Here is a 26,222-nt window from a genome sequence, read left to right as displayed (position 1 = left end):
CAGTGGTGGCTCAGGACCAAGGGGTTTTCTCTGAGAAGAAATCCTTTTCGCATGATTAAGGTCACGCGGCAATGCCTTCGTGCCTTAGTCATGTGGAAGAAGCCTTGGTTCCTGTCCCAGGGACCTGTGTTGGGGGCTCATTGTCGTCGTGTAATGCTAACGACGGATGCTTCCCTCACAGGCTGGGGGCGATCATGAGTGGTCGCTCGGCTCAGGGTCTTTGGGAGGACCATCTACTTTCCTGACACATAAATCATCTGGAAATGATGGCGGTATTTCGAGTACTCAAATACTTCCTCCCACACCCGAGGGGCCATCAAAATGTGGGGGCAGACATCCTGTTGAGGCAGGGGCCGAGGCCCGGGGAATGGAGTCTCCACCCTGAGGTGGTGGAGCTCATTTGAGAACTTCGGTCGTGCAGAAGTTGACCTATTTGCTTCGAAAGAACATCTCTTTGCCCACTGTGGTGCTCTCTGACTAATCCACCCCTCTGGGGTTGGATGCCATGGTGCAGACGTGGCCGAGGTTACGTCTGTACACACTTTTCCCCGATCGCTCTGTTCCCAGGAGTTCTGGAGAGGGTTTGCCTAGAGAGGGTCTATCTCATACTGATAGCCCCATTAAGGCCAACCCGAGTTTGATTTGCAGACCTAGTGTCTCTTCTAGACGGCTCCCCCGTGGAGATCCCCATCAGACAGGACTTTCTGTCTCAAGCGGGCGGCATGATAATTTACCCCCGCCTGGAGTTGTGGAAACTCTGAGCTTGGCCTCTGAGGGGGCTAGGCTCATAGAATCCGGTCTCCCAACTGAGGTTGTCGAGACCATACTCCACTCCAGAGCTCCTTCCACGAGAAAGCTATACAGACAAATAAATGGAAGTTGGTTTCTACTTGCTGTAGACAACGTCAGCTGGACCTGTTCCACTCTTCTATCAGTCTTGTGCTGCAATTTCTCCAAGTATAAAACTTGGATGGTTTATCTCCTTCTACCTTGAAGGTTTATATAGTGGCTATTTCCACTTATCATGCTCTGTTTGGGGACTCTTCTGTGGAAGAGACCCCCTATTTATACGCTTTCTCTGTGGTACCCAGAGGCTGAGGCCTTCTGTGCGTACAAAACTCCGGCCTGGGACTGGGCTATTGTGTTGGAAGGGTTAGCTGAGGCTCCCTTTGAACCATTAGAGGAGGTGTCTGGAAGATTCCTCTCAAAGCTGTCCACCTGTTGGCAATTTCATCTCTCAAAAGAATTGGAGATCTTCAAGCACTTTCGGTTGCTCCCTCATGTTTGGAATTTGCGCCTGGTATGTTCAGGGCTTTCCTTCATCCTAGACCTGGTTATAAATCCAAGGTCCCCACCAACGTCCCAGGACCGATTGTACTGCAGGCCTTTTGTCCTCCTCCTTTGATTAATCCGGATCAGGAAGAATGAGCAAGTGGGTGGTTGAGGCCATCTCTCTTGCCTATGAGTCATACGGGCAGCCTTCACCTTTGGCTGTCCGGGCACACTCTACTAGGGGTATGGCTGCCTCAAAGGCTTTGATCTCGGGGGTTCCCATTAACGAGATATGTGATGCGGCTGGGTGGTCATCTCAGCATACCTTCATTAGGTTGTATAACCTTGATTTGGGCTCCACTCCAGGGTCCTCGGTGCTCTCGTCGTAAGATAACAGACAGGCACTTGGTCTTATGGCCTAGTTGGGATAGCGTTCCCAAAGCGACTACGCAGCGTCGATGTTCCCATGAAAGGGAACGTCTCGGGTTACGTCTGTAACCCTGGTTCCCTGAATAAGGGAACGAGACGCTGCGTAGCTTAGCCATACTCCCTGCACGCCTGTGAGCGTCTGCTTCATCCATATCAGAAGCTGGCGTTCTTTGTTCTCAGGAGTGCTTTATAGTTTCCTGGTCCGTGACGTCACCCGCACTGACGTCCCGTCACACTATTGGTTCGATTTCACGAGTGCTTCAAGACAAAACGCGCAGAGGCGTTCCCAAAGCGACTACGCAAAGCGACTACGCAGCGTCTCGTTCCCTTATTCAGGGAACCAGGGTTACAGACGTAACCCGAGACGTTTTCTACAGTCTATAGTTTTTTTAAGAAGGGTGGTTACAGTTTACATGGAGTAAAATACAAGCATATAACAGTAGTGCTACATAAGTTTATGCAGCAGCATAAGCCATCTACGTTAAATTACTGCGACTAAGCATAGTGGACATGAGATGTTTGGTGATGGGCTTTTTTATGTATAGATATTTACTGGGGCTCAACTATTCAACACCTTTCCAATAGGCTGATTTTCATTAAACCATGTTTTTTTTTGGGGGGGGGGGGGGGGGGGCTGGTTTCAGCTGAATGAATGCTATCATCTGTCCAAATTACCTCCACATTTACAACAGGGTTATAGAGGGTTTGTTGTGATTATGTTTTAATGGTCAGTGATTTGCCAGTGTATTGCAATGAGCTGCTATCACCTTGTCAACTGCTGTTGTAATTGAATCCATTGTGATAGCTGTATTATGTGGGGTAAACACTAGTCTAGAAACATTGTTCCCTTTCGATACTTCACTCGTACTGCGTATGGGGAAAGGTCTCCTTTTTCTGTTACTGAAGCCTTTTTCAATAACGCAGTGTAACTGCATCGTCATTGGTTCACTCATAGACAAGTTGTTGAACCAATGACGGCGCGGCATAGCTGCGCAGCCTATGGCGACAAAGCCCGCGAATATTCCCGCCGAAATGGGCAGGGTAGCTATATAAGCAGGCGCTTCGCCATAGGATTTCAGTTCGCTCTTCGCTGATCTCCGGCTGAAGCCTTCGCCGCCTGGGAGAACTTCGCCTGGGAGAAGTTCTCGCCGCCGTCGAAGAGGCACTCGCAGCGGACTGAGCTGAGACCGCTGAACGAAGACAGCGCCCTCGCAGACTGCCGCCTCGAGCGCCGCTCTCGAGCCGCCCGCTTCCAGCCATCTCTCAGCGCGTCTCCTGCCGCCATCTGGCGCCGTTTAAAGAGCTTTTCCCGTGGCTTAACCCTGCTTTCTAAAAGAGCTTTCCCAGCGGCTCTCGCCGCTCTAAAAGAGCTACAATCGCCGTTTTCACGGCGGTGGTGTTGCCTCAATGCCGCGCCACAGTTGTGGCACATGCATCTTCGCTCTCTAGCAGCTGTTCACCGCGCTGCCCTCGTGCCGCCATCAGCATCTGAGAGCTTTCGGCTCATCCCCTGCCGTCTTCCGTCAGGTGAGTACAGAGCTTATTTTTCTACTTTCTCGCTGGCGTTTGCTTCAAACGCCGTCTCTCTGAACGCGTCATTTGCCGGGTCCTCCCCCGCAAACCGCGTTCGTTGGGGATGCGTGCTCTCACTCGGGAGCGCGAGAGCGAGCTCTCACTCTCAGCTGAATTTGACATGATGCTCTCCCCTGACTTAGGCGAGACTCATGATACATTTTCTATCTGGGTGAGTGTATTTCTTATCTCAATGCGCGTCGTTCGCCGGTCCCTCCCCTGCGAGCCGCCTTAGTTCAGAAATATGACATGACTTTCTTCCCTAGCTTGAGTGAGAAACATGTTTATATGCTTAATTTAATGGAGTAGATTTCTGCTATTTCTAGTCTTCTCTACGCGTTGTTCGCCGGTTCTGCCCGCGAGCCGCGTTTATTGAGAAATATAACCTGTCGCTCTCCCCCCTCTTGGGTGACACCCATGTTATATACATTCAGTTTATATAGATTTTTACAGAAGTTATCTGAATCTCTCAGCTGAATTTGATATGATGCTCTCCCCTGACTTAGGCGAGACTCATGATACATTTTCTATTTGTGTGAGTGTATTTTTCCTTATCTCTATGCGCGTTGCTCGCCGGTTCCGCCCCGCAAGCCACGTCGATTGAGAAATATGACGTGACGTTTCTCCCCCGACTCGGGCGAGAAACATGTTTTTATACTCTATTAATGGAGCTGATTTTGCTGTTTGCGCTGAGTTTCTCTATGCGTTGCTTGCCGGTTCCGCCCCGCAAGCCGCATTCATAGAGAAATATAACATGTCGCTCTCCCCCTGTCTCGGGCGAGACATATGTTATATATTTCAGTTGATAGTGTATTTCTACCGAGTTTGCTGAATTTCTCAGCGCGTTGCTTGCCGGTTCTGCCCTGCAAACCGCGTTCTTTGAGAAATATAACGACACTCTCACCCATCTCAGGTGAGACCTATGTTGTTTATATATTCAGTATATCAGTCGATGTAGCATATTTATTCCAGTCTCTCTGCGTGTCGTTTGCCAGCCCTGTCCCTGCAAGCCACGTTCATGAGGATGTATGCGCTCACTGAAAGCGAGCTCAATGCTCATTTATGCTTGGTGGAACTAACATGCTCATTATGCTGGACCTCTGTTCATGTGACTTGCTGGCTCTGCCCTGCAAGCCATGTTCATTGAGGAAGAGCGGTCTCACTTCCGACACCGCTCGGTTGAATATATCTTGATGCTCTCCCTTGACTCAGGTGGGACACATGATGTATATTTTTTTCCAAGAAGCATATATCTGTTTGGTGAGTTTCTCAGCGTATTTGCCGGGTTCACCCCGCAAACCATGTTCATGATGTATGTGCTCACTGAAAGCGAGCTCAATGCTCATTTGTGCTTGGTGGACCTAACATGCTCATTTTGCTGGACCTCTGTTCATGTGACTTGCTGGCTCTGCCCTGCAAGCCATGTTCATTGAGGAAGAGCGGTCTCACTTCCGACACCGCTCGGCTGAATATATCTTGATGCTCTCCCTTAACTCAGGTGGGATATTTTTGATGTATATTTTTTCCAAGGAGCATATATCTGTTTGCTGAGTTTCTCAGCGTGTTGTTTGCCGGGTTCACCCCGCAAACCACGTTCATGATGTATGTGCTCACTGAAAGCGAGCTCAATGCTCATTTGTGCTTGGTGGATCTAACATGCTCATTATGCTGGACCTCTGTTCATGTGACTTGCTGGCTCTGCCCTGCAAGCCATGTTCATTGAGGAAGAGCGGTCTCACTTCCGACACCGCTCGGCTGAATATATCTTGATGCTCTCCCTTAACTCAGGTGGGACACATGATGTATATTTTTTCCAAGGAGCATATATCTGTTTGCTGAGTTTCTCAGCATGTCGTTTGCCGGTTTCACCCTGCAAACCACGTTCATGAGGATGTGTCAGCATTTCTAAAAACTAGCCGGTGTGCAGGCCCCATCCCAGCGGCCCGCCACCCGGCGCCATTCAACCCCTTGTCACGTATACGGTCCTTCCATTCGGGCTGTCCCTAGCTCCTCGCACTTTTATCAAGTGCATGAACGCGGCACTTTCCCCACTGAGACAGTTGGGAATCCGGGTTCTCAATTATCTCGACGACTGGCTCATCCTAGCCCAGTCACTAGCCGAGCTGGAGCATCACAGATCCGTGCTACTCAGCCACATGTAGTGCCTGGGTCTCAGGGTCAACTTTGCCAAGAGCTCACTGCTCCCCAGCCAACGTGTAATGTTCCTGGGTGCAGTCTTTGACTCAGCCCTCAAGATGTTGGCAGTGATTCGAGCCCTTCACGCGTTTAGGCACACCTGACGGGATGCCACATCTTAAGTCCAGTCAGACAGCATGACTGTGGTGTCATACATAAATCACCGGGGCGGTCTTTCGTCCAGCCGCTTATGCGCTCTGGTGAAGCGTCTTCTGGAATGGGCATTACCGAGGTTTCAGTCACTCAGAGTGACTCGCATACCCGGGAGAACAAACTTGGGAGCAGATATGCTATCTCGGAGCAATGTCCCCTCAGACGAGTGGATGCTCCACCCCCAGACGGTTCTCACAATCTGGGAGTCCTTAGGGAAGGCAGAGGTAGACCTCTTCGCCTCAGAAGACAACTCTCACTGCCCAATTTATTTCTCAAAGGAGGACGATGCGCTGGCTCACGTCTGGCCCAGCACCCTCCTTTACGCTTTTCCCCCGATTGCTCTGATCTCGCAGATCATTAGACAAATCAGGGAAGACAAGCACAGAGTCCTCCTGGTGGTCCTGCTCTAGAGGAGCCAAGTTGGTCCTCAGAGCTGTTCAGGGTTTCCACGAAAGCTCCGTGGCCGATCCCCCTGAGACGGGACCTCCTCTCTCAGGCGAACAGGTCAATTTGACATCCCCAGCCAGAACTCTGGGCTCTGCACTTCTGGTCCCTCGATGGGAGCCTGCTAACCTCCCCGGGGACGTGCTAAATACCATCTCTCTGGCGAGAGCTCCGTCCACGAGACGCCTCTACGCCCAGAAATGGTCGGTCTTTGTTAGTTGTTGTTCTACACGCAACATAGACCCAGTGGAGTGTGATGTATCTCCGATACTGTCTTTCCTCCAGGAGCGTCTAGAACTGGGTCGCACCCCTTCAACGTTCAAAGTTTACGTAGCAGCCATCGCAGCGTTTCACGCTCCTATCGCTGGCCAGTCAGTGGGACGAAACAACCTTGTGGTGCGTTTCTTGAGAGGTTCTAGGCGATTGAATCCACCTCATCCTCTCACCGTTCCCACCTGGGATCTCTCTTTGGTCCTCAGAGCTCTCAAAGGGCCTCCCTTTGAGCCACTGTGTTCAGCTGACCTCAGACCCCTGATGCTCAAAACCACTCTGTTACTTGCACTAGCATCGGTTAAGCATGTTGGTGACTTGCAGGCCCTCTCCGTAAGCCCTGCATGCCTTGAGTTCGGGCCCAACGACTCCAAGGTCGTTTTGAAACCTAGGCATTGCTACGTCTCTAAGGTGCTCTCGACTCCATTCAGAGCACAGGTAATTTCCCTCTCAGCGCTTCCTCCCTCGTCAGACGAGCAAGAGCTGGAATTGTTCTGCCCTGTCAGGGCATTAAGGACCTACGTTGAGCGATCACAGCCTTACCGGCAATCCGATCAGCTCTTTATCTGCTTTAGAGACCGCACCAAAGGGTCTTCGGTCTCAAAGCAACGTCTTGTGTGTCAGATAGTCAACGCTATTACTCTTGTTACTCCTTCGTGGGCCTCAACTGCCCCATAGGAGTTAGGTCTAGTGGAGTTTTGATTAAAGACATCTGTGAGGCGGCCGGCTGGTCCTCGCCACCCACTTTTGTCAGATTTTATAATTTGGACATCCCGACCTTACAAGCTCGGACCCTCTCGGTATGATCTAGCGGCCTCTATCGAGCTCCGCTTCATGCCACTCTGGGAGTTACTCCCCTTTTGGTAGTGTAACGAGGGTTCAACGGCTCTGGCCTTCTCACTTGTCCTCTGGTTCCCTCGCGGTGTCCAAGACAAGTCCAGTCGTTCCCTGCCGTGGCACGACGCGGTTGAATTCATTCCCCATATGCAGTACGAGTGAAGTATCGAAAGGGAACGTACTCGGTTACTAACGTAACCTCGGTTCCCTGAGATACGGAACGAGTACTGCGTTACATGCCGTGCCACAAGGCTGCGGCTTCAGTGTCGTCAATTCAGTCGAATGACCTGAAATCCTATGGCGAAGCGCCTGCTTATATAGCTACCCCGCCCATTTCGGCGGGAATATTCGCGGGCTTTGTCGCCATAGGCCGTGCAGCTATGCTGCGCCGTCATTGGTTCACTCATAGACAAGTTGTTGAACCAATGACGGCGCGGCAGTTACACTGCGTTATTGAAAAAGGCTTCAGTAACAGGGAAAAAGGAGACCTTTCCCCATACGCAGTACTCGTTCCGTATCTCAGGGAACCGAGGTTACGTTAGTAACCGAGTACGTTTTTGCAACAATGAGGAAACCGTTCATATTAATAAGGGACTCTCTTCAGTCCAAATAGATTTGAAGTAGCGTATTGGTCAGTCATGGTTAAATTCATATTTCAGGCTGCACACATTCCATGCTAAACAACAAATTGCTTATTCTCTGTCCACACGCAGATTGTTCTGTCACATGACCTCACAATTTCTGCTGTATCAAATTATTTGCATCACCTCTTATTTCTAAAGCACTCTAAAACTGATAGGAACAAGAAATGAAATCTCTGAATCTAACTCTGCTTTATCCTGTTATTTATGTTGGGCTACCTGAGGAGCCGTCCACAAGCTGGTCAGCAGGACACATTTTTCTGCCACAAGAGGAGGAAAAGCCTATGTCCAGGGCCTGGTTTACCTCCCATCTACACCCTCTCTGCAATACTAAAAGCTTCCCAGAGCTTCCTTCATTCACTGTGCTATGTGCTGCTACAACTGCAGCTTCCTCCACTCCTGTCTCTACACTGAAGGCCATGGGGCGATGGTCTTCAGCTGCTATGAATGTTGCCTTCGGCCGTTGCTCGAGCCAGAAAAGCAATGAGTACTGCTCCCTGCTTGAAAATAAATATTATGGCTTCAATAGCTGTTGGGCCTATTTACATTTAAATACTGTAAATTTGACCGCAGATGCGTGATGACGCTGCGTGTGCTTGGTGCGTGTCCACTGGCAAGGAGCAGAGTGAGCGTTTTCAATTAATTTCTTTAAAGTTGAGCGTGAAGTTTGGAAAAGCTGAAGCAAATTACATTCACAGGATTCATTGACAGGGTATGAGAGACCTGTGAGAAACGAATGCTTTACTTCATGTTTACACTTGCAGTCTGCGGTATTGTCCGCCGATAGGCTATTTTCTGTACAAATGTTCAAAGGCATCATTTGTTATTTGAAATGCTGTGGGCTTTTATAAAATATGAAAGTCACTGATGGAAAGCTGCTTTCAATTTTTAAATTCTCACGTGCGCTTTCGGGAAGAGCATTCACACATGGGACTAGTGCTTAAATGAACTTGCTTCGTAAAAATGCAATTTGGAAAAAAAAAAAAAGGAAAAAAAAAATCGATCATTGGCTTTTGCTACATTCCTCATGCTAGCTTCACATAGATCGATTGGCTCTTAAATTCAGTAAGCTAAGCTTTCTGAAACACTCTTTTTGGTTCCTCTGCTGGCTTTTTGATTGGCAGAAAAATCCAGGGAGGGTAGCCTTGTATGGTCTGTTTGGGGGGAATTTGTGCTCTCCCTGATTATAAAATGGGAGGTAGTCCCTAGAAGCTGCTGCTGTTCCCTGTCTTAACTTATTATGGAGCTCATGTTAAGGACAGGGAATTTTAGAACAGTCATACTTACTTGCATACTATTTCTATCATTGCTCTAGCTACATTTATATTGGCTTCATGTATCTTGATTTGTTCTTTTATAAATATTTATTATTTAAAAATTGACTAAATTTTGTCTCTTGTAATTTTTGACATAAGTGGTCCTGACTGAAATTAAGCATCAGCGTTAGTTCAGGCAGGCCTCGTAGTCAAGCTCCGCTATCAGCTGATTCTCAAATTCCAACCCCACCCATATCAGCTGATCCAATTTCTATGGACTCCATTGGCAACTCTAAAATAAGGCGCATTACTTAAACGCAGCTTCCGTCTCTGTGCTTGATTGGCTGCTTCCACTGCATGCTGCTTGCAACCCACCTCCTCCCCAGCTCCTCCTTAAACTTGTGTATAACTTAATCAGTGTCATTCTGTTGTCATTGATGCATGCTCTGTTCTCAATAGGGGGATTTTCTGCTGCTCTCCCAGTTAAAAAATGGGAGGTTGTCCCCACAAGCTGCTGCTGTTCCCGGTCTTGGCTTTCATGGAGCTCATGAAAGGACGGGTAATTTAGAACAGAGCCATACCGCCAAATTGTAACTTTAGCAAAATATGCAAAAAAAAAAAAAAAAAAAAAAAATGGACTTAATTTTGTCTCTTGTAATTTTTGACTTAATTGGTGCTGACTGAACTGGCCATTTTCAGCTATGATATAAAAAGGAGGATAGTGCCTTCTGAAATACAATGCACTATGCACTAACCCATGCTGCAAAAAAACACCACAGCAATAATACTGTTTGAAAATGTATTTCTACACCCACTGTAAATGTTTCTTTGTGAGGTTTGGTTAGTGATGGCTGAAATACATCTTTACGCACAACTGCCAGCCTGCATGGAGAGCATCTTGAGACTCCAGAGACACCAGCAGATACCAAATACCTGTTTGCTGCTCAACACTGGCTTTTTTATAGCTGCCCTTTTAATACAATACATTTTTTTGACAGGAACTTTCATTAATAAGCCTTTATCTGACCGAGTTCTGCTGTGCTCTAAATCACTCACAAATCTTATGACAATTTGATAATCTCCATTCAGTTCTCAAAATATTAGTTGTTTTCATGCCTTTTGCACAACATTGGACCATTTCAAGCTTTTCATCTTTAGAAAGATCTTTCTTCCTCTCCATATGGCATGAGAACTGTGACTTGCTTAATAATGTGGAACAACCTCTAAGTAGGGTTTCCTTAGACCTGGCAAATTATTTTGTCTGAGATTGATACCAGTTATCTAAAAAGACATGGATAAATAAACAAACATACATTTTCTTAGAAAAACTAAAATCTGAATGTTTATTCTACTGAAATCTTACGGATATGTCACTTGCATAATAATTTGGAATGCGGTTTAAATGTATTTAGGTGTAGGGCAGTGGTGATAGACCTAAAAAGCAGAAAGCTTTGAATACACATGCCATCCTATATATAGGATGAAAAGATCTCATAACAGAAAATTATCTGTACTGAGCCTTGAGGACGAAAAACTACAAGTTAGTATCGTCAACCCACACTTGAAAACAATTACAAGTGGCCCAGGAGAGAACAAATTCAGCATTAAAGAAGTTCCAATCAGTGGAGCCTAGCGACAAAGCATAACCTATCTATACAAAGATAAGGGCCTACCACCTGAAAAATTGTTAAGGTAAGAACGATAGAAGACCAGGGCGGGATGCAGTTAACAGTCTTTAATGAGTAAAGTAAATAGTCCTCACTGAGTAATTAGAACACAAATCACAGGCATTAAACAGAGCCAGAACAGAAACAGCCATACGACTGGATCAAAGAAAATCTGCATAAACTTCCACGAGGACAGAGGCAGGGACCCCGAGATGCATTCAGCCAGTCAGAAATAGTGAAGACAGCAGTCAGGGTGAACAGCCAAGGGCGAGCGCAGAACAGATACTCTGCAAACAGGCACAGCTGGATAATACACAGTCCAATGGCAGTATAACTCACAGCAGAAATAATGACTTCACTTTCCACAGATAAGACAGGACAGGACAGGACTGGAGAACAGACGTTTCTCACGAGAGGTCATTGAATAATCCGACAACAAGACAGGGCTAGGAAGAGGGAATAAGAAGCAGAGACAATCAAGAGGAAAAAGGGGACAGGTGAGGAGAAGGGAACGAAAGGGGAACCAGCTGAAAGAGATAATGAGCGGAGAAGTGGAAGTGTGTGCGTGAGTGTGTGACCACAAGAGGGAGACAGAAGCCAGGATCATGACAAAAACCACCAACTGCACCTACATAACAGAAGGGAAAAATGGGCATACGGCTATTGCTCCCTCAGGAGGAACTAGAACTTAACAACTATACATCCTGACAAGGGATAGTAATACAGGCAGTTTGATAAAAACCACTTGCTGTAGTCTAGCCGTATCTAACGCCTGGGCTTCATTTCCAAATCTCATGGAAAGAGAAAGAAACGAAGCTCACAAGCTACATAATGTCGGGCGGCTATTAACACCGCCTAAGAAATACGAAAAACTGAAGTAATAATGTTTGTCAACCTCTGCTACAAACACATACTAGCTGAGAAGCTAACCAAACACCCAGGGCTGAAAAGCAGCTAACAGCAGCCTGCTGATAACCAACCTAGCACTTCAGTTTTTGAAGAAAGGTTTTTTCTTTCTCCCCGATGTCCGCCAGGTTTAACCACAGATGCCGGTCTGTGGCCACCATTGCCGCCTTCGATCTCCCAATCGATGACGCCGTTTGTTTGGTGGCCCGAAGAGCAAGATCCGTGGTCCGGCGCAGCTCTTCTACCGCTTCAGGGGATAAACCTTGCCCCTGATCCAGATCTTTGAGCAGATCAGCCTGATAAGCCTGCAACACTGCCATCGTGTGCAGGGCTGCACCAGCTTGACCGGCTGCAGCATATGCCCTGCCATTCAAACGTGATGTCGTTTTCAATGGTTTGGACAGCAGGACCGGAGCTTTAAGTGACGGTGCACTGCCCGTGACAAGATAGTTCGCAAATGTCTCGTCAATGGGCGGCATTGTCACATACCCATGCTGGCCTAATTCCTCCACATCAGCGAAATTGCCCCGCTGATGCTGATGAATCCTGGCCGAGTATGGGCGCTTCCATGCCTTCTCGATCTCTATGTGGAGATCAGGAAGAAATGGAAGGCTCACCGGAGTTACGGGGTTATGGCCGGAAAGAAAACACTCGTCAAGCCATCTGCATGCGGGGTTATGGCGGGGTCTTTCCCCCCACGTCCCCAAGGCAGCTGCAGCCTGCCCGAGGCGTGGTCCATAACCTCCAGTAACTCTGCACATGCTGGGCAGGGAGGCCTGGAAGGAGCAGCGGGCTTGTCCACTTCTTCCACAGCCATCTCCAGCTCCCTGGGGCTAGCAGCCAGAAGAGCACTGGCTCCTGGATCCAACGATGTCAAAGATAAGACATCGTCATCATCCAAGAGCATGTCCTCATCAACCGCCACTGGAGGCTGAGAAAGGTTCATCCCTCTCTCAAACTCCGCGGTGAGCTCCACCTGTGAGCCCCATGATCACAGCCTCCGCTCTGCTTCAGCACGAGCAGGGCCAGAACAACCAGGCACAGGCGCCGACGCCTCTCTCCTTGGGAAGAGGGCCAGACGAGAACTTCTTAGGAAGACGCTCACAGTTGACACAGACAGCACCCTCGAGCACCATCTGTGTGTGCTCTTCGCCCAAACAGAAGACGCAAAGGTTGTTTGTGTCCTCCAGTGTCAGAAACCTTGGACACGGGTCAGCACACTTCCTAAAGCGCTTTTCCTTGGAAACATTCTCAGAAGACATGTTTACCAATTGCTTTCTTACCGTTTGCTGAAACAGTGGCTAGACACGACAGTCCCGAAAAGACAAAGAGATACTGGCTGTTCCGCTAGGCGCTCCTTTTATACTTCCGGGGTCGCGCCCTATTACGTCATGGGCTGCCGCCGGCCAATAGGATTGGAGCTTGTTGACATTTGGCTTTCGACATCGAGTCACGTAGACGTTCCCCATTGCATTGACGTGAACACAGAGTTGAGTTCCCTTTCGAAAGGGAACTGTAAACTGGTATTGCAAAATATTGTTTTAAATAAATATGCCTATATAGCATTTTCACTGTATATTTTTGCTGAGTTCAGAAACTCCAGAGTTCAAAGTTATTGTTATTATTATTATTAACTAATTCAGAGCTCAAACCGCATTCATGACCTTGAAGTTTGTTTTCAACTGATGTTTTCCATAATAGAAAACAGGCATATGGTCTAAAGTCAGAAATAAGCCTTGTTAAAAGACAGGACATCTGCATTGATATAAAAGTTTGTAAACTTGGAAGAATTTCTCTTCTAAACTGATCAAAAATCAGTTGCTGCCAGACCCATGACACAAACTGACCCACCTTTGACTGAAAAGGATGAGGATGTGGTTAAAAAAAAAGAAGAAGAAGAAATTTTTTTTTAAAAAATTGTTGATTTAATAATGAATGATTAGAGGACTTAAGTATTTTGAAAGGCACAAACCTTGGGCTGCCATTTGCTTTCGTCTAATTTTCAGCTGGGTCTTCAGCTCATCTAGAAGTGAGGGAAATATGTGAAAGGAGATAAAGAAAAACAAATGTGAAAAGAATACGCACTGTTGATCGGTTCAAAGTTATTTTGAAACATGTGATGAAGATCCTTTGACAGGTCATCATACACCAGTGCATGAATGTGCATTATGCTTCAAGTCAGCAGCAGACATTGATAAAGGTGACACATATTCAGGTAGCACAACCCTCTCTCTGACACGTGCCTCACCTCCATTCCACAGTCCACACTACAATGCAAGGAAATCATGCATGTATGATTTATACCACTGGACCAATATACACCAACATATACCAGCTGAGTTTTGTAAAAAAAATTCTTTTTGATTGATCACATATGATTGATAATGTTATCTTTATCTTCATAAATGAAAACTAGACAGATTGAGTAACCCCAGAGTGCAGTCTGGACGATGGGGCAGGGCGACACATTGGGGCGGAGCATCACAGTTTCATAGGTTTATAATACAGCAGAGCTTATTGGCGTAGACGCTTGGGGCATGAGCATGTTAACCATGGAGATTTCAGTTACGACAAATTGGCTAATGTTTTGATGAACTTAAAAGGTTAGTTCACCCAAAAATGAAAATTCTGTCATTTATTACTTACCATCATGCCGTTCCACACCTGTAAGACCTTCGTTAATCTTCGGAACACCAATTAAAGATATTTTGGTTGAAATCTGATGACTCAGTGAGGCCTCCATAGGGAGCAATGACACTTCCTCTCTCAAGATCCATAAAGGTACTAAAAACATAATTAAATTGGTTCATGCGAGTACAGTGGTTCAATATTAATGTTATAAAGTGACAAGAATATTTTTGGTGCGCCAAAAAAACAAAACAAAATAACGACTTATTTAGTGATGGCCGATTTCAAAACACTGCTTCAGGAAGCATCGGATCATAAATGAATCAGTGTATCGAATCTGCTGTTCGGAGCGCCAAAGTCATGTGATTTCAGCCGTTGGCAGTTTGACACGCGATCTGAATCATGATTCGATACACTGATTAATTTATGCTCCAATGCTTCATGAAGCAGTGTTTTGAAATCGGCCATCACTATATAAGTCGTTATAATATTTTTTTTGACGCACCAAAAATATTCTCGTCGCTTTATAATATTAATATTGAACTACTGTGCTCACATGAACTGATTTAAATTTGTTTTTAGTACCTTTATGGATCTTGAGAGAGGAAGTGTCATTGCTCCCTATGGAGGCCTCTCTGAGCCATCGGATTAGACTAAAATATCTTAATTTGTGTTCCGAAGATTAACGAAGGTCTTACGGGTGTTGAAAGGCATGAGGGTAAGTAATAAATGACAGAATTTTCATTTTTGGGTGAACTAACCCTTTAAGATGTTAGATGAAGTTATTGTACTGTATGCTATACTTGGTATAGCATCTCTGGGTTCTTCAGGCAGAAAATCTCCGTGTAATAGGCTGTAGGCTACTGCTAAATCTGGGGAATGTATTTTCGTGGCCATATATATATATATATATATATATAGAGCCAATACTACATCAAATAGTTCACCACACCTTAGTTTTCCCCAAGTATTTTTCCTGTGGCTGCGGAGCTTGGTACACCTCCAAACCATGGCCCTGGTCCTCCAGTGCATCGGGACCCCACGCTCCAAGACCCAGTTCCTCCCATGCTCCAAGGCCCAGTTCCTCCCACACTCCACGGCCCAGGTCCTCCCACACTCCAAGGCCCAGTTCCTCCCATGCTGCACGGCCCAGTTCCTCCCACACTCCACGGCCCAAGTCCTCCCATGCTCCACGGCCCAGGTCCTCCCACACTCCACGGCTCAGGTCCTCTCACGCTCCACAGCCCAGGTCTTCCCATATCCCACGGCCCAGGCCCGCCTCTGCCTTGCCCAAGTCCCCCGATTCCCCTGCATGGGCCTGGCCCACCATCCCTCCCCCAAGACCACCCTCCTGAACTTTAGTTTTTTGTTTTCATGTTGGGTGTCAGGAGCCGCCCTTAGTGGGGGGGATTCATTGTCATGTGATTTCAGTTCTGTCTTGCCATTGGTCCTTTGTATTCATTGTTCACAGGTGTTCCTTGTTTGTCATTAGTCTTTGTATAAATAGCCCTCATGTTTCATTGTTACCTTGTCTAGCTTTGTTCGTGTAACCCGCTAATGGTGAGTGTCAGTGTCTGTAGCCAAGTCAAGTCAGGATCAAGTCAAGCCAAGCCATGCCAAGCCATGACAAGTCACGTCTGTTTTGTTGTTCATGTTATGGATTAATACTATTAAACTGCACTTGGGTTCTACTACACTCGCCTCCAGTGGACTCCTTTGTTACAATGAAGCTCAGCATGAAAGTGCCCGGAGGTGCGTTCATTTGTAAACAACTTAATCTATTCTGTCTTAAGTGCAAAAAAAACATTAGCCAATACATCGTAACTAAAATACTAAACAGATAATAAGATATAATTACAGTTAGCACTTAATATTTCTGCATATGTATCTTTTACAAAATCATACAAAAAAGGAATGCGCATGCTCAGGCTTGCTTGAAGTGTCTACCAATAAGATTTGCTGTATTACAAACCAATGAAATTGGGGTGGGCGGAGTGACATGCGTCGCTTCGCCCCAATGTGTCACCCGCCCCATCGTCCAGACTGCACTCTGGGGTACTACGACGGATTTGAGTTACAAGAACTCCTCAGCTCATGTTTCCAGTGTATATCATTCCTTCTGGTTCTATAACAACTCAGCACTGATAAGGAAGCCACATGCTTACTAGCTTGCTAAACAGAAAGTAATGACAAGGAGCAAGAGACAACAAAACAGCACTTTAGGGAGCTGGCTAGCAGGATGCAGTTTTTAGGTGTCTGGATCATGCTTTATTATTATTTATTATGAATCTCTTAACCAAATGCTTCAAGAATATTCCAATTTGATGACAATCAAGATTAGTCCAATTTGAAATAAAATTTCCTTTGATTCCTCTGTCCTCATTTTCTTTCCTTGCATCCTTTCCTCATATCCTAAGGGAGGTGGAGCTGAGACGCAAGGAAAAGAAGCAAGGAAAGAAAATGAGGATGCACAAATAAGAAATAAGAAGCCCTCTAAACCGTTTAAACTCCCATTTTTTTTCAAAGCTTTACACACCCATTTCCAGAATGCCAGGGACACACAACTACTCTTTTCAAATCACATCATGGGAGTCAGGACCTTAGTTTTATTTCTCTGAAGGACAGTGTTTTTTTTTTTTTTGTTTTTTTAAGATTATAGTGTCTCTATACTATCACTATACTAGGACTCACACAGACTACAGGGTGAACACCCCCTGCTGGTGCCTTTAACACCTCTTATAGCAGCAAACTAGTTTTCCCAAGAAAACATTCCCATCCAGGTACTGACCAGGTTCAGTCCTGCTTAACTTCAGTGGGCAACCAGGCAAGAGTTACTGACATAAAAATGAAGTGAACTGCATTTCCTGCTGTGCATTACGGTCACACTTTAGTTTGAGGTATACAAATTCGCTATTAACTATGACTTTTGCCTCAAACTCCTAATTTACTGCTCATTAATAGTTAGTAGCAGAGATGGGACCAAGTTACACATGTGCAAGTCTCAAGTAAGTCTCAAGTGTTAACCTTCAAGTCTCAAGTAAGTCCCAAGTATTTTTTTCTTGGGCAAGTCAAGTCACAAGCTATGTCAAGTCAAGTCAAGTCCTGTAGTAGGTCATGTCAAGTCCAAGTCAAGTCACCTTATTAATTTAATTTTATCTGCAGAATCTGATCTTAATAAAGTGAAAAGACAAGATATAAGTAACTGTCAGTAAATTAAAATAATTTGGATTTGCATTGTAAATACTCATGTTCAGTAAAATACATCATGGAATCAAACAAAATTGTAACTTCATAAAATTATTTATTTTTCACTTCTTCCAACATTGTTTGAAATGTTTTACATTTTCAACATTGAGTCCATAAAACAAATAACAGCTTAACATCCAACAGACTCCTCTCTGAACACCTCCCTCTCTCTCTCAAACACAGTTTACATACAACATTAAACTTTGTTACATTTCTCCTCTCTCTCTCACTACAGCTTTACTGACATGAAATAAGCTTATGTTATAGTATTGTTGTTCAGAAAATGTACATTATTTGGCACTGTATTTGGCATATCACGGTTTTGATTTTAGTTTGTTGTTAAAATACAACTTAGAGACCATTTAAGCTTTGTAGGCCTGTTTTAAATTTTCGGTTTATGATGAAACGGTGGTGGTGGCACAGGGTCATTGGGAAACACTGAATGAATGTTTAGCTGACAAATGTGCTAAAGTTGTAATATCAGCTGCAGAGGCGCACTGACACTAACTGGGGGCCCCAGGCAAAATTCATAAATGAGGCCCTTCTAAAAGATTTTATAGTTAAAATATCTTTGTTACCTAGTGACGTAATTATACAACATATAACACAGTCAAAACACATAACGGAATAAATTGTTTTTAATTTACAAAATTCGTCAACAAATCTTACTAATTAAGTAATGTGAGCTAAATAAATGTATTGCTATTTATTTATATTAATGCGAGCTGGATAAACTAGGCAGGGCTCAATCCTTAGCTCAACACTAAGGATTTTTTTCTACTGGCTCGATTGGGCCAGTGGTTCAAATTTTTACTGGCCCCACAACAAAAAAATTAATAAAAGTAAAAGACAAGAAAATGGGCCTATAAGCATATTTATTGTTTCCGTTGTCTTTGTTACATTAAACCTAAATAAATAGGGTTATGACACCAAAAGCTAATAGATTAATTTATATTATAAATATTGTTAGACAAATAAACAGTAATTAAGTAAGATTTATTAAAGTTAATCGGTCAAGAGCAGTTACAGATGCATAAAAATGTTTTAATGTTAAAAATATAAAATGTTAAATAGCCTACTGTTATTTGAAATTATTAAAAAAAAAATAAGAGGTGGCAGCGAATCACTGTTAATGAGTGAATCATTGAGATTCAACCGATTCATTCAAACGGCTGAATCATTCAGGAAGTGTTGCTCAGAGATGCAAAACAATTCTGTGGACTTTGGAACTATTTTCATTGGTGAAATAGAGCGAAACAAGCGATTTGGTGTCTAAAATGTAGGTCACTTGATATTAAGTTCTTGTTCATTAAACTGTACGCTGAATAATATCAATAGCACTTTTGTAATCATGATAATATTTGGAGAAAAACTGCGCTCTTTGTTTAATCTTCATGCTTCTTCATGCTTTCTTTTTCGCTTTTGCCTGCCAGACGTATGTCCTCTTCATGTTTAATAAATTGATTTAGGCATTTTAATGTAAGTAAGCGCTGTGCCAGTTTGAATGTGGCGGCAAAAGCATGAACAGCGTAACGAGCGAGGGGTCCCGATGCAGAGATGTCGCTGCGTCACTTCGTGTTATAATATTGATATTAACACTTCATATCATAACAAAAACCCTTCAACCGGACCGAACAAGAGTCTCGAGGCCTGCCGCTGCGCTTAGTGAGTGACAGGAGGCGTGTCTGTGTTCAGCTGCGGTGTGCGTGAACTCGCTGTTGGAGAGAAGAGAGAGAAAGCACTGCCGGTGTATGGATGCCTGTATGCAGTATATGTATATATTTTATATTCAACTGAAAATATGATGTGATTTAACACTGAAGTCATTCAAGTCATCGTGTCTCAAGTCAAGTCAAGTCCCGAGTCTTTAACTTCCAAGTCCGAGTCAAGTCTCAAGTATTTTATTTTTTGTCAAGTCAAATCACAAGTCATAAAAATAGCGACTCGAGTCGACTCGTGTCCAAGTCACCAAGTCACAAGTCCCCATGTCTGGTTAGTAGGGTAGTTGTTGTAGTGGTTAAGGAGTACAAAAAGTGTAGAGTTTACTTACTGACTCTGATCCTGATCTGGTAAACTTGCTCACCAAGTGTCTTAGCTTCAACAAACCTGCAAAATGAAATGGCCAATGTAAATATCCTTGTATGTAGAACATCGATGAATACTGAACAAGGAGCAGGGACGTACACAGACATTTTGGAGGCAGGGGCTCAAGTGGAAAAAAGGGCACTTCTCATAATTATTTATTTTAATAACCCTTAAATATATTAAGACAACTCTGATTTCCTTACCAATTTATTTTAATTCCCTCACACTCACGCAATTATTTTATTCTTGATTTCTACAAAATAATCACTTCACACAGAGACCATGTTCTTCTTTAGTATTGACTATGTTTATCACAAGATCAAAGGAAACTCTGCCACAATGTACATCTTTTCTACACTACTATTTTCAAGTAGCTATATATTTAGAATAAGTGACCGTACCAAGAAGAGGGACATAGTTTCACTAATAATTCGTTTATTTTGCACAAATCAGTAAATTGTTTTAATTCTTTTGGTGTTATTGGAATACTACTTTCATGTAGTGGACAATTTTAAAGGTGCCGTAGAATGTCTTTTTAAAAGATGTAATATAAGTCTAAGGCGTCCCTTGAATGTGTCTGTGAAGTTTCAGCTCAAAATACCCCATAGATTTTTTTTTATTAATTTTTTTTAATTGCCTATTTTGGGGCATCATTAAATATGCACCGATTCAGGCTGCGCGGCCCTCCTCTGCATGTTTTTTCGCTATTGTCCTTGCTTGCTTACCTAGTCTGATGATTCAGCTGTGCACAGATCCAGACGTTACTGCCTGCCACTGTGTAATGCCTTGAACATGAGCTGGCATATGCAAATATTGGGGGCGTACATATTAATGATCCCGACTGTTATGTAACAGTCGGTGTTATGTTGAGATTCGCCTGTTCTTTGGAGGCCTTTTAAACAAATTAAATTTATATAAGGAGGAGGAAACAATGGTGTTTGAAACACACTGTATGTCATTTCCATGCACTGAACTCTTTTGGTCCATTTTTGCTGCCATGTCTTTTACTCTAATGGAAAGAAAACTTAACCCTACACATTTAGATGGTGTTTCTTTTAAGCCTACTACCCTCCATCTGTAGATTTCTTCTAAATTAACCAAAACAAGCTAATCTGCATCTATAAATTCATTATATATTATCACAAATGCCTGCAGAGGGCGCCAAAAGCCTGCTGATTTTTGTTTTTACACAGCACAGCACAGCACAGCACAGCACAATCAAATCCATGATTAAAGCCAACCACCATAATTAAAAAAATATATATATATTATTAAATAATAATATTCGGCCACTTTTTTTTTTTTTTTGATAGAAATGCTACAGCCGCTTTTATTGATGTACTCTCCTGTGTAAGCATAAATTTAAGAATAGCATTATGTAATGCTGTATTATGATTTTTAAATAGTTTTAATAAATCATGCATCCTTAGAAAACTGTCTAATAATGCGGTTCATGGATGCTCCTATTCTGGTATTGACAGCCCTACAGATCTTTAACATGGTTCAAAATGCAATGCATAGCACATTAAAATAATTGAAATTATAATATGACATAAATTACATTAGTATTAAATCAGGCAGATGTGTTGCTGGTGATCAAACTATTAATGCGGCGTTAAACGCATAAGTCATCTCACCCTTAAATAGTTTCACAATAGTTTCACAAATTTCACGTTTGTGAACATACATAGGCTACCTGAAAGAAATGCATGGGATGGATTCATCTAGGGCTTTTTTCTTTTTCGCTTATCATCGCCAGACAGCAGTTGTATTTTCCCGGGCATAGTTGTCACAAGTTTTCAGCCAGCAGGAAACACGAGGTGGGGCAGGGTGTGTGCGGGAATGAATGGCGTGTCGCAGAGGGAGGGCTGCTGAACTCAACAAAGCCGACCTGATATATAGTATTTATTTATTTATTTATTTTTATTCCGTAAATATATTTTTGACAGGGAAGTTGTGCGCAAACAGGAATATTTATTAATTTTTTTTTTTTTTTTTTAAAAAAGCACCCCAGAAAAAAGGGTACTTTCCCTCGAGGAATAAAAAGGGCAGGGGCTCAAGCCCCCTTTTATGTCTATGTGTGCACATGCCTGCCAAGGAGAACATCAGTGAATACTGATCAACTGACAAATTGTCAAAAAGTGTCCTATTTCTTTCAGGCTCTGCTGTCTACTTTGCTGCACAGCTTGTGAAATGATGCTGCCACGCTACTACTTCATAGGGTCTGTGCATTTTAATACACCAACTCCAAGGAGAGAGCTATTTTCAGCACATTACAAAGGTCAGATTTAGTTCTGATTATAATCTTTTCTGGATTCAGTCATCATTAACTCCACTTACTAGCCTGTCTCTCAGCATCTGTTGCAGTATATCACAATTACAATCCTGTACAATTTTGCATAGCTCAGCCACAAAGTCAGTTATTGTCTCATCAGGCCTCCTTGAGCACAAGTCAAAAACTTGAAACGTTGAACTTTCTCGGCTTCAGGTTGAAATTATTCTTTAACAAATCCACCAACTGATCATATGACTTAGATTTAGGTGGATCAGAGCTCAGCAAATTTCAGATTAAACTAAGTTTTGGAAATCTCACTGTATTCTTCCCATGACTGTGTTTTCTTATCTACTTAGCTACTATCCCAATAGTTGCAATTTTTCACTTAGCCAGACACTTTTCTCTTCCATAACTCCATCATACAACTCTCATGTGTTCAACAGCGGTATTCTCGTCACCAAAATGTGAGGTAATTTGGCATGAAAAATCACACAGAAAGGAAAGGAGTATGGTCATTTTCAACTGGAACTGCTAGAATTGTACTCAATATACTATACACTCCAGATGAGTGGCCATGATAAAAGGTATGCAGGAAACGGCCAATCTCCTGTATCTTCTGCTCTGTCTGCCTGTTTGTCTGGGGATGGTATCCAGATGAGAGGCTGATGGTCACATCTAGGAGTTTGAAGAAAGATTCCCAGATATGGGAAGTGAATTGTGGTCCTCTGTCAGATACTATATCCTCAGGCAATCCAAAGTATCTGAAAACATGATTGAAGAGAAGTTCTGCTGTGACCATCGCTGTGGGAAGTCCTGGGAGAGGAATCAGTCAGCATGACCTGGAGAATCTGTCAACCACAACCATCACGCAGGTATGTCCATTGGAGACAGGGAGATCTGTGATGGAATCCACTCCTAGATGTGACCATGGGTGAGTTGGAACGGGCAGAGGTTTTAGTTTCCCAGAGGGAAGATGACGGGTGCTCTTAGATATGGCACATTCCCTGCACCCCTTAACGTACCTCCTGACATCCGCTGCCATATTGGGCCACCAGAAGCACTGTTTAAGCAACAAGAGGGTTTCACTGACCTCTGGGTGGCCAGTGCCCAATGACGAGTGTGAGGAGTGGATGATGGGAATTTGTCGTGGGATATATTGCAAACCTGGGGGGCAACCCGGCGGAGTGTTGGTGGAGGCATTGGACAGTGTTTCTTCTGACCAGGTTATGGGACTGACAATGAGATTCACTGGAAGGATGGGCTCAGGATCTTTCTTCGGGGCTCTGTATATGTGACAGAGCATCGGCTTTGACATTCTTGGAACCAGGATGATAGGAAATGGTGAAGTTAAATTGAGTGAAGAACAATGCCCATCTTGCTTGACGTGGATTCAATCTCTTTGCATTACGCAGGTACTCAATTCTTATGGTCTGTTAATACCAGAAAGGGTTGACAGGCTCCTTTGAGCCAATGCCTCCACTCCTCCAAGGCGAGCTTGGTGGCAAGGAGCTCTCGATTGCTGATGTCATAATTAACCTCCGTAGGGTTGAGTTTGCGGAAGAAGAAGGCACATGGATGGAGTCTACTTGGGTTCCCCTGCTGCTGGGACAAGATCGCTCCCACTCCTGTGGTGGATGCATCGACGTTAAAGGGAAGTTCTGGATCAGGATGAACAAGGAGGGGAGTGGTTGTGAAGGCAGTCTTGAGGTCCTTGAAGGCTTGCTTTGCTGCCGGATTCCAGGACAGAGACTTGGGCTTGCCACGGAGTAGGTTGGTGAGTGGAGAAATGATGGTACTGTAACTCTTGATGAATCTTCGGTAGAAATTGGCAAATCCTAGGAATCTTTGAGTTCTTTAACAGTTGCAGGAAGGGGCCACAATCCTTTATTGCCGCAATCTTCCTCTCTCTATGCGGACGCCACTGTGATCGATGTTATATCCCAAGAACTGCACTGAGGGCTGATGGAACGTACACTTCGCTGCCTTTAGGAACAGGTTGTAGTCCCTCAGGTGTTGGAGGACCTCCGCAACGTGTAGGCGACATTCGGCCAGGCTCCGGGAGTAAATGAGTATATCATCCATGTAGACGATCACAAACTTATGCAGGAACTCCCGGAGCACCTCGTGCATGAAATCCTGAAATACGGAGGGGGTGTTGACGAGTCCATACGGCATGACGCAATACTCATAGTGTCCAGTAGGGGTCACAAAAGTCGTCTTCCATTCGTCCCCCTCACGTATTCGGATAAGGTTGTATGAGCTGCGGAGGTCCAACTTGGTGAATACAGTGGTGCCGCAGAGATGTTCCAGCACAGATGGGACGAGAGGAAGTGGGTATCTGAACTTGACCGTTATCTTGTTTAATGCTCTAATCAATGCAAGGCCACAAGCCTCCGTCCTTCTTGGCAACTTTCCTCTGGGCACTGGCTCACGGGGAATGAGATCTATTGCACAGTCCTATGGCCGATGGGGAGGCAGCTTGGAGGCCTTCTTCAGACAGAAGACGTCACTGAAGTGGGAGTAACAGTCAGGAATGTCAACGGAACATTTTTCCAATGGACTCTCAGGAAAACGTCCAGGAATTTCAGGAAAACATCCAGGAAAACACTGGTTACCCCACTTCAGGACATCCCCTGTCCACCAGGAGATGATAGGATCATGCTGCTCTAACCATGGGTGCCCCAGAATCACGTCATATGTAGAATCCTCCAGAACCAGCAAATGAATCTCCTCTTGATGAAGAACGCCAATCTGTAGATTAAGAGGTCCCACCATGTGACGTACTTGATGGAGAGGACGACCAGTTACTGCATGGATCTGGTAGACTTTCGGCGAACTGACAGTCTTGAGGTTGAGCTGGCAACAGAGGGCTCCAGAGATGAAATTTCCAGCTGACCCAGAATCGATGAAGGCATTAACTGGAATACAAACATCAGCAGCAGTAAGGTTGGCGATAATAGTGAGTGGATTTTGATCATTTAACATTTGATGATAGGCAGAATGACACTCACCATATATCGCACTGGATGAGTGGGGCATTCAGCTCTGAAATGCCCAGGATGGCCACAATACAAACAAAGACCCTGGGTCAGCCTCCTCTGTCGCTCAGCTGGTGAAAGACGTGATCTGTCGATCTGCTGGATTCTGGCTGGCGGAGGAAGGATGGAAACAGTTGCTGGTTTTGGTGCTCTTCGATGCACAGCTGCATACGCGTGGAAAATCTTATAGAGCGTTGGATGAACTTCTCAATCCCGATGGTATCCTCGTATGCAGGATCCGCACACGTGGATCCAGACCTTGATGATATCTGGAGATGAGGGCTTGTTCGTTCCAACTGCTCGTTACCAGGTCTTGAAATGGATCTGCAGTGCTCTTCGTGGCTGTTCAGCGGTGATGGTCCGGTCTTCTGTTACATACAGAGGAGGTCGGAGACACAGGTACAGTTTACGATGTTTATTTGAGACAACCAGAGCAGTGAGCAGGTGAGTGATAGCAGATAAAGTTCTAGGCAGATTATTATCAAGACAGTGATACTTGACTTGGTCTTCTCTCCAGGATACGAGGACGGCAGATAGACGTTGCACTGTAGACACACAGAGACACTCACGGAGGACTGGAGAACACTGAGGAGTAGGAAACACACTGGAGACAGGTAAGTAGTCCGTATGGTAAGCATACAGGCAAGTATGCGTTAACAAGACCGGACAATGACTGAGTGACTGTGAGTGTCTCTTATAGTGCTGCTGATTGGGATGGTGATGAGTGTCAGGTGCGTGTGATCAGAACTCTGGTGAGGGAGTGCGAAGTGATTGGCTGAGTGAAGAGCCTGGCGTGTCTGTGACAGTTAGGGAAGGAAATAGGAGGGTAATGGGGAAGAGCAGGTGGGGTAAATTAACTAATAACAAGATAACAAAGAGGCAGGAACAAGACAAGAAACTGTCAAATGAGCACATGGCAGACAAAAAATAAAGAGTCATGTTATCTGGCATAAAACAAACTCAGACACAATAAACACAAGTAACCTTTAGATAAGACTGTCAAGGTAGGATCCTGACACTGTAGCACACACTGACCTTTGTTGCAACACAGCCCTGTTATCTTCTATTGTTAAGCGGTCTTCATGGTCCCTTAGAAAGACTTCAAATGCTGCCTGCTGACCCACGGATAATTCCGGTACTGAAAGAGAAGAGTAGTTAAAGTTATGAGACTTATCTACTAAGATCATGCAAAAATGGTCAATAATTACATTCAGATTTTAGTTTTTCTAAGAAAATGTTTGTTTGTTTATTTATCCATGTCTTTTTAGATAACTGGTATCAATCTCAGACAAAATAATTTGCCAGAT

At 44.4% G+C, this 26,222-nt stretch overlaps 1 protein-coding gene across 1 annotated transcript in view; it reads right to left on the bottom strand.

Annotated features, from left to right (window-relative positions):
- The window catches only part of kif6 (kinesin family member 6), a 452,839-nt gene that overhangs the window by 54,121 nt on the left and 372,496 nt on the right, over positions 1-26,222 (bottom strand). Inside the window, exons 14-16 of the mRNA XM_067366883.1 lie at positions 25,951-26,053; positions 19,568-19,623; positions 13,616-13,666 (exon numbers count right to left, since the gene is read on the bottom strand). Coding sequence (XP_067222984.1) covers positions 13,616-13,666; positions 19,568-19,623; positions 25,951-26,053 — 210 coding nt within the window. The remainder of the gene's footprint in view (positions 1-13,615; positions 13,667-19,567; positions 19,624-25,950; positions 26,054-26,222) is intronic.

The sequence above is a fragment of the Chanodichthys erythropterus genome, chromosome 18 (assembly GCF_024489055.1).
Source record: "Chanodichthys erythropterus isolate Z2021 chromosome 18, ASM2448905v1, whole genome shotgun sequence".
In the NCBI taxonomy this organism is placed as follows: Eukaryota; Metazoa; Chordata; class Actinopteri; order Cypriniformes; family Xenocyprididae; genus Chanodichthys; species Chanodichthys erythropterus.
This window is presented reverse-complemented; position numbering and strand designations above follow the sequence as displayed.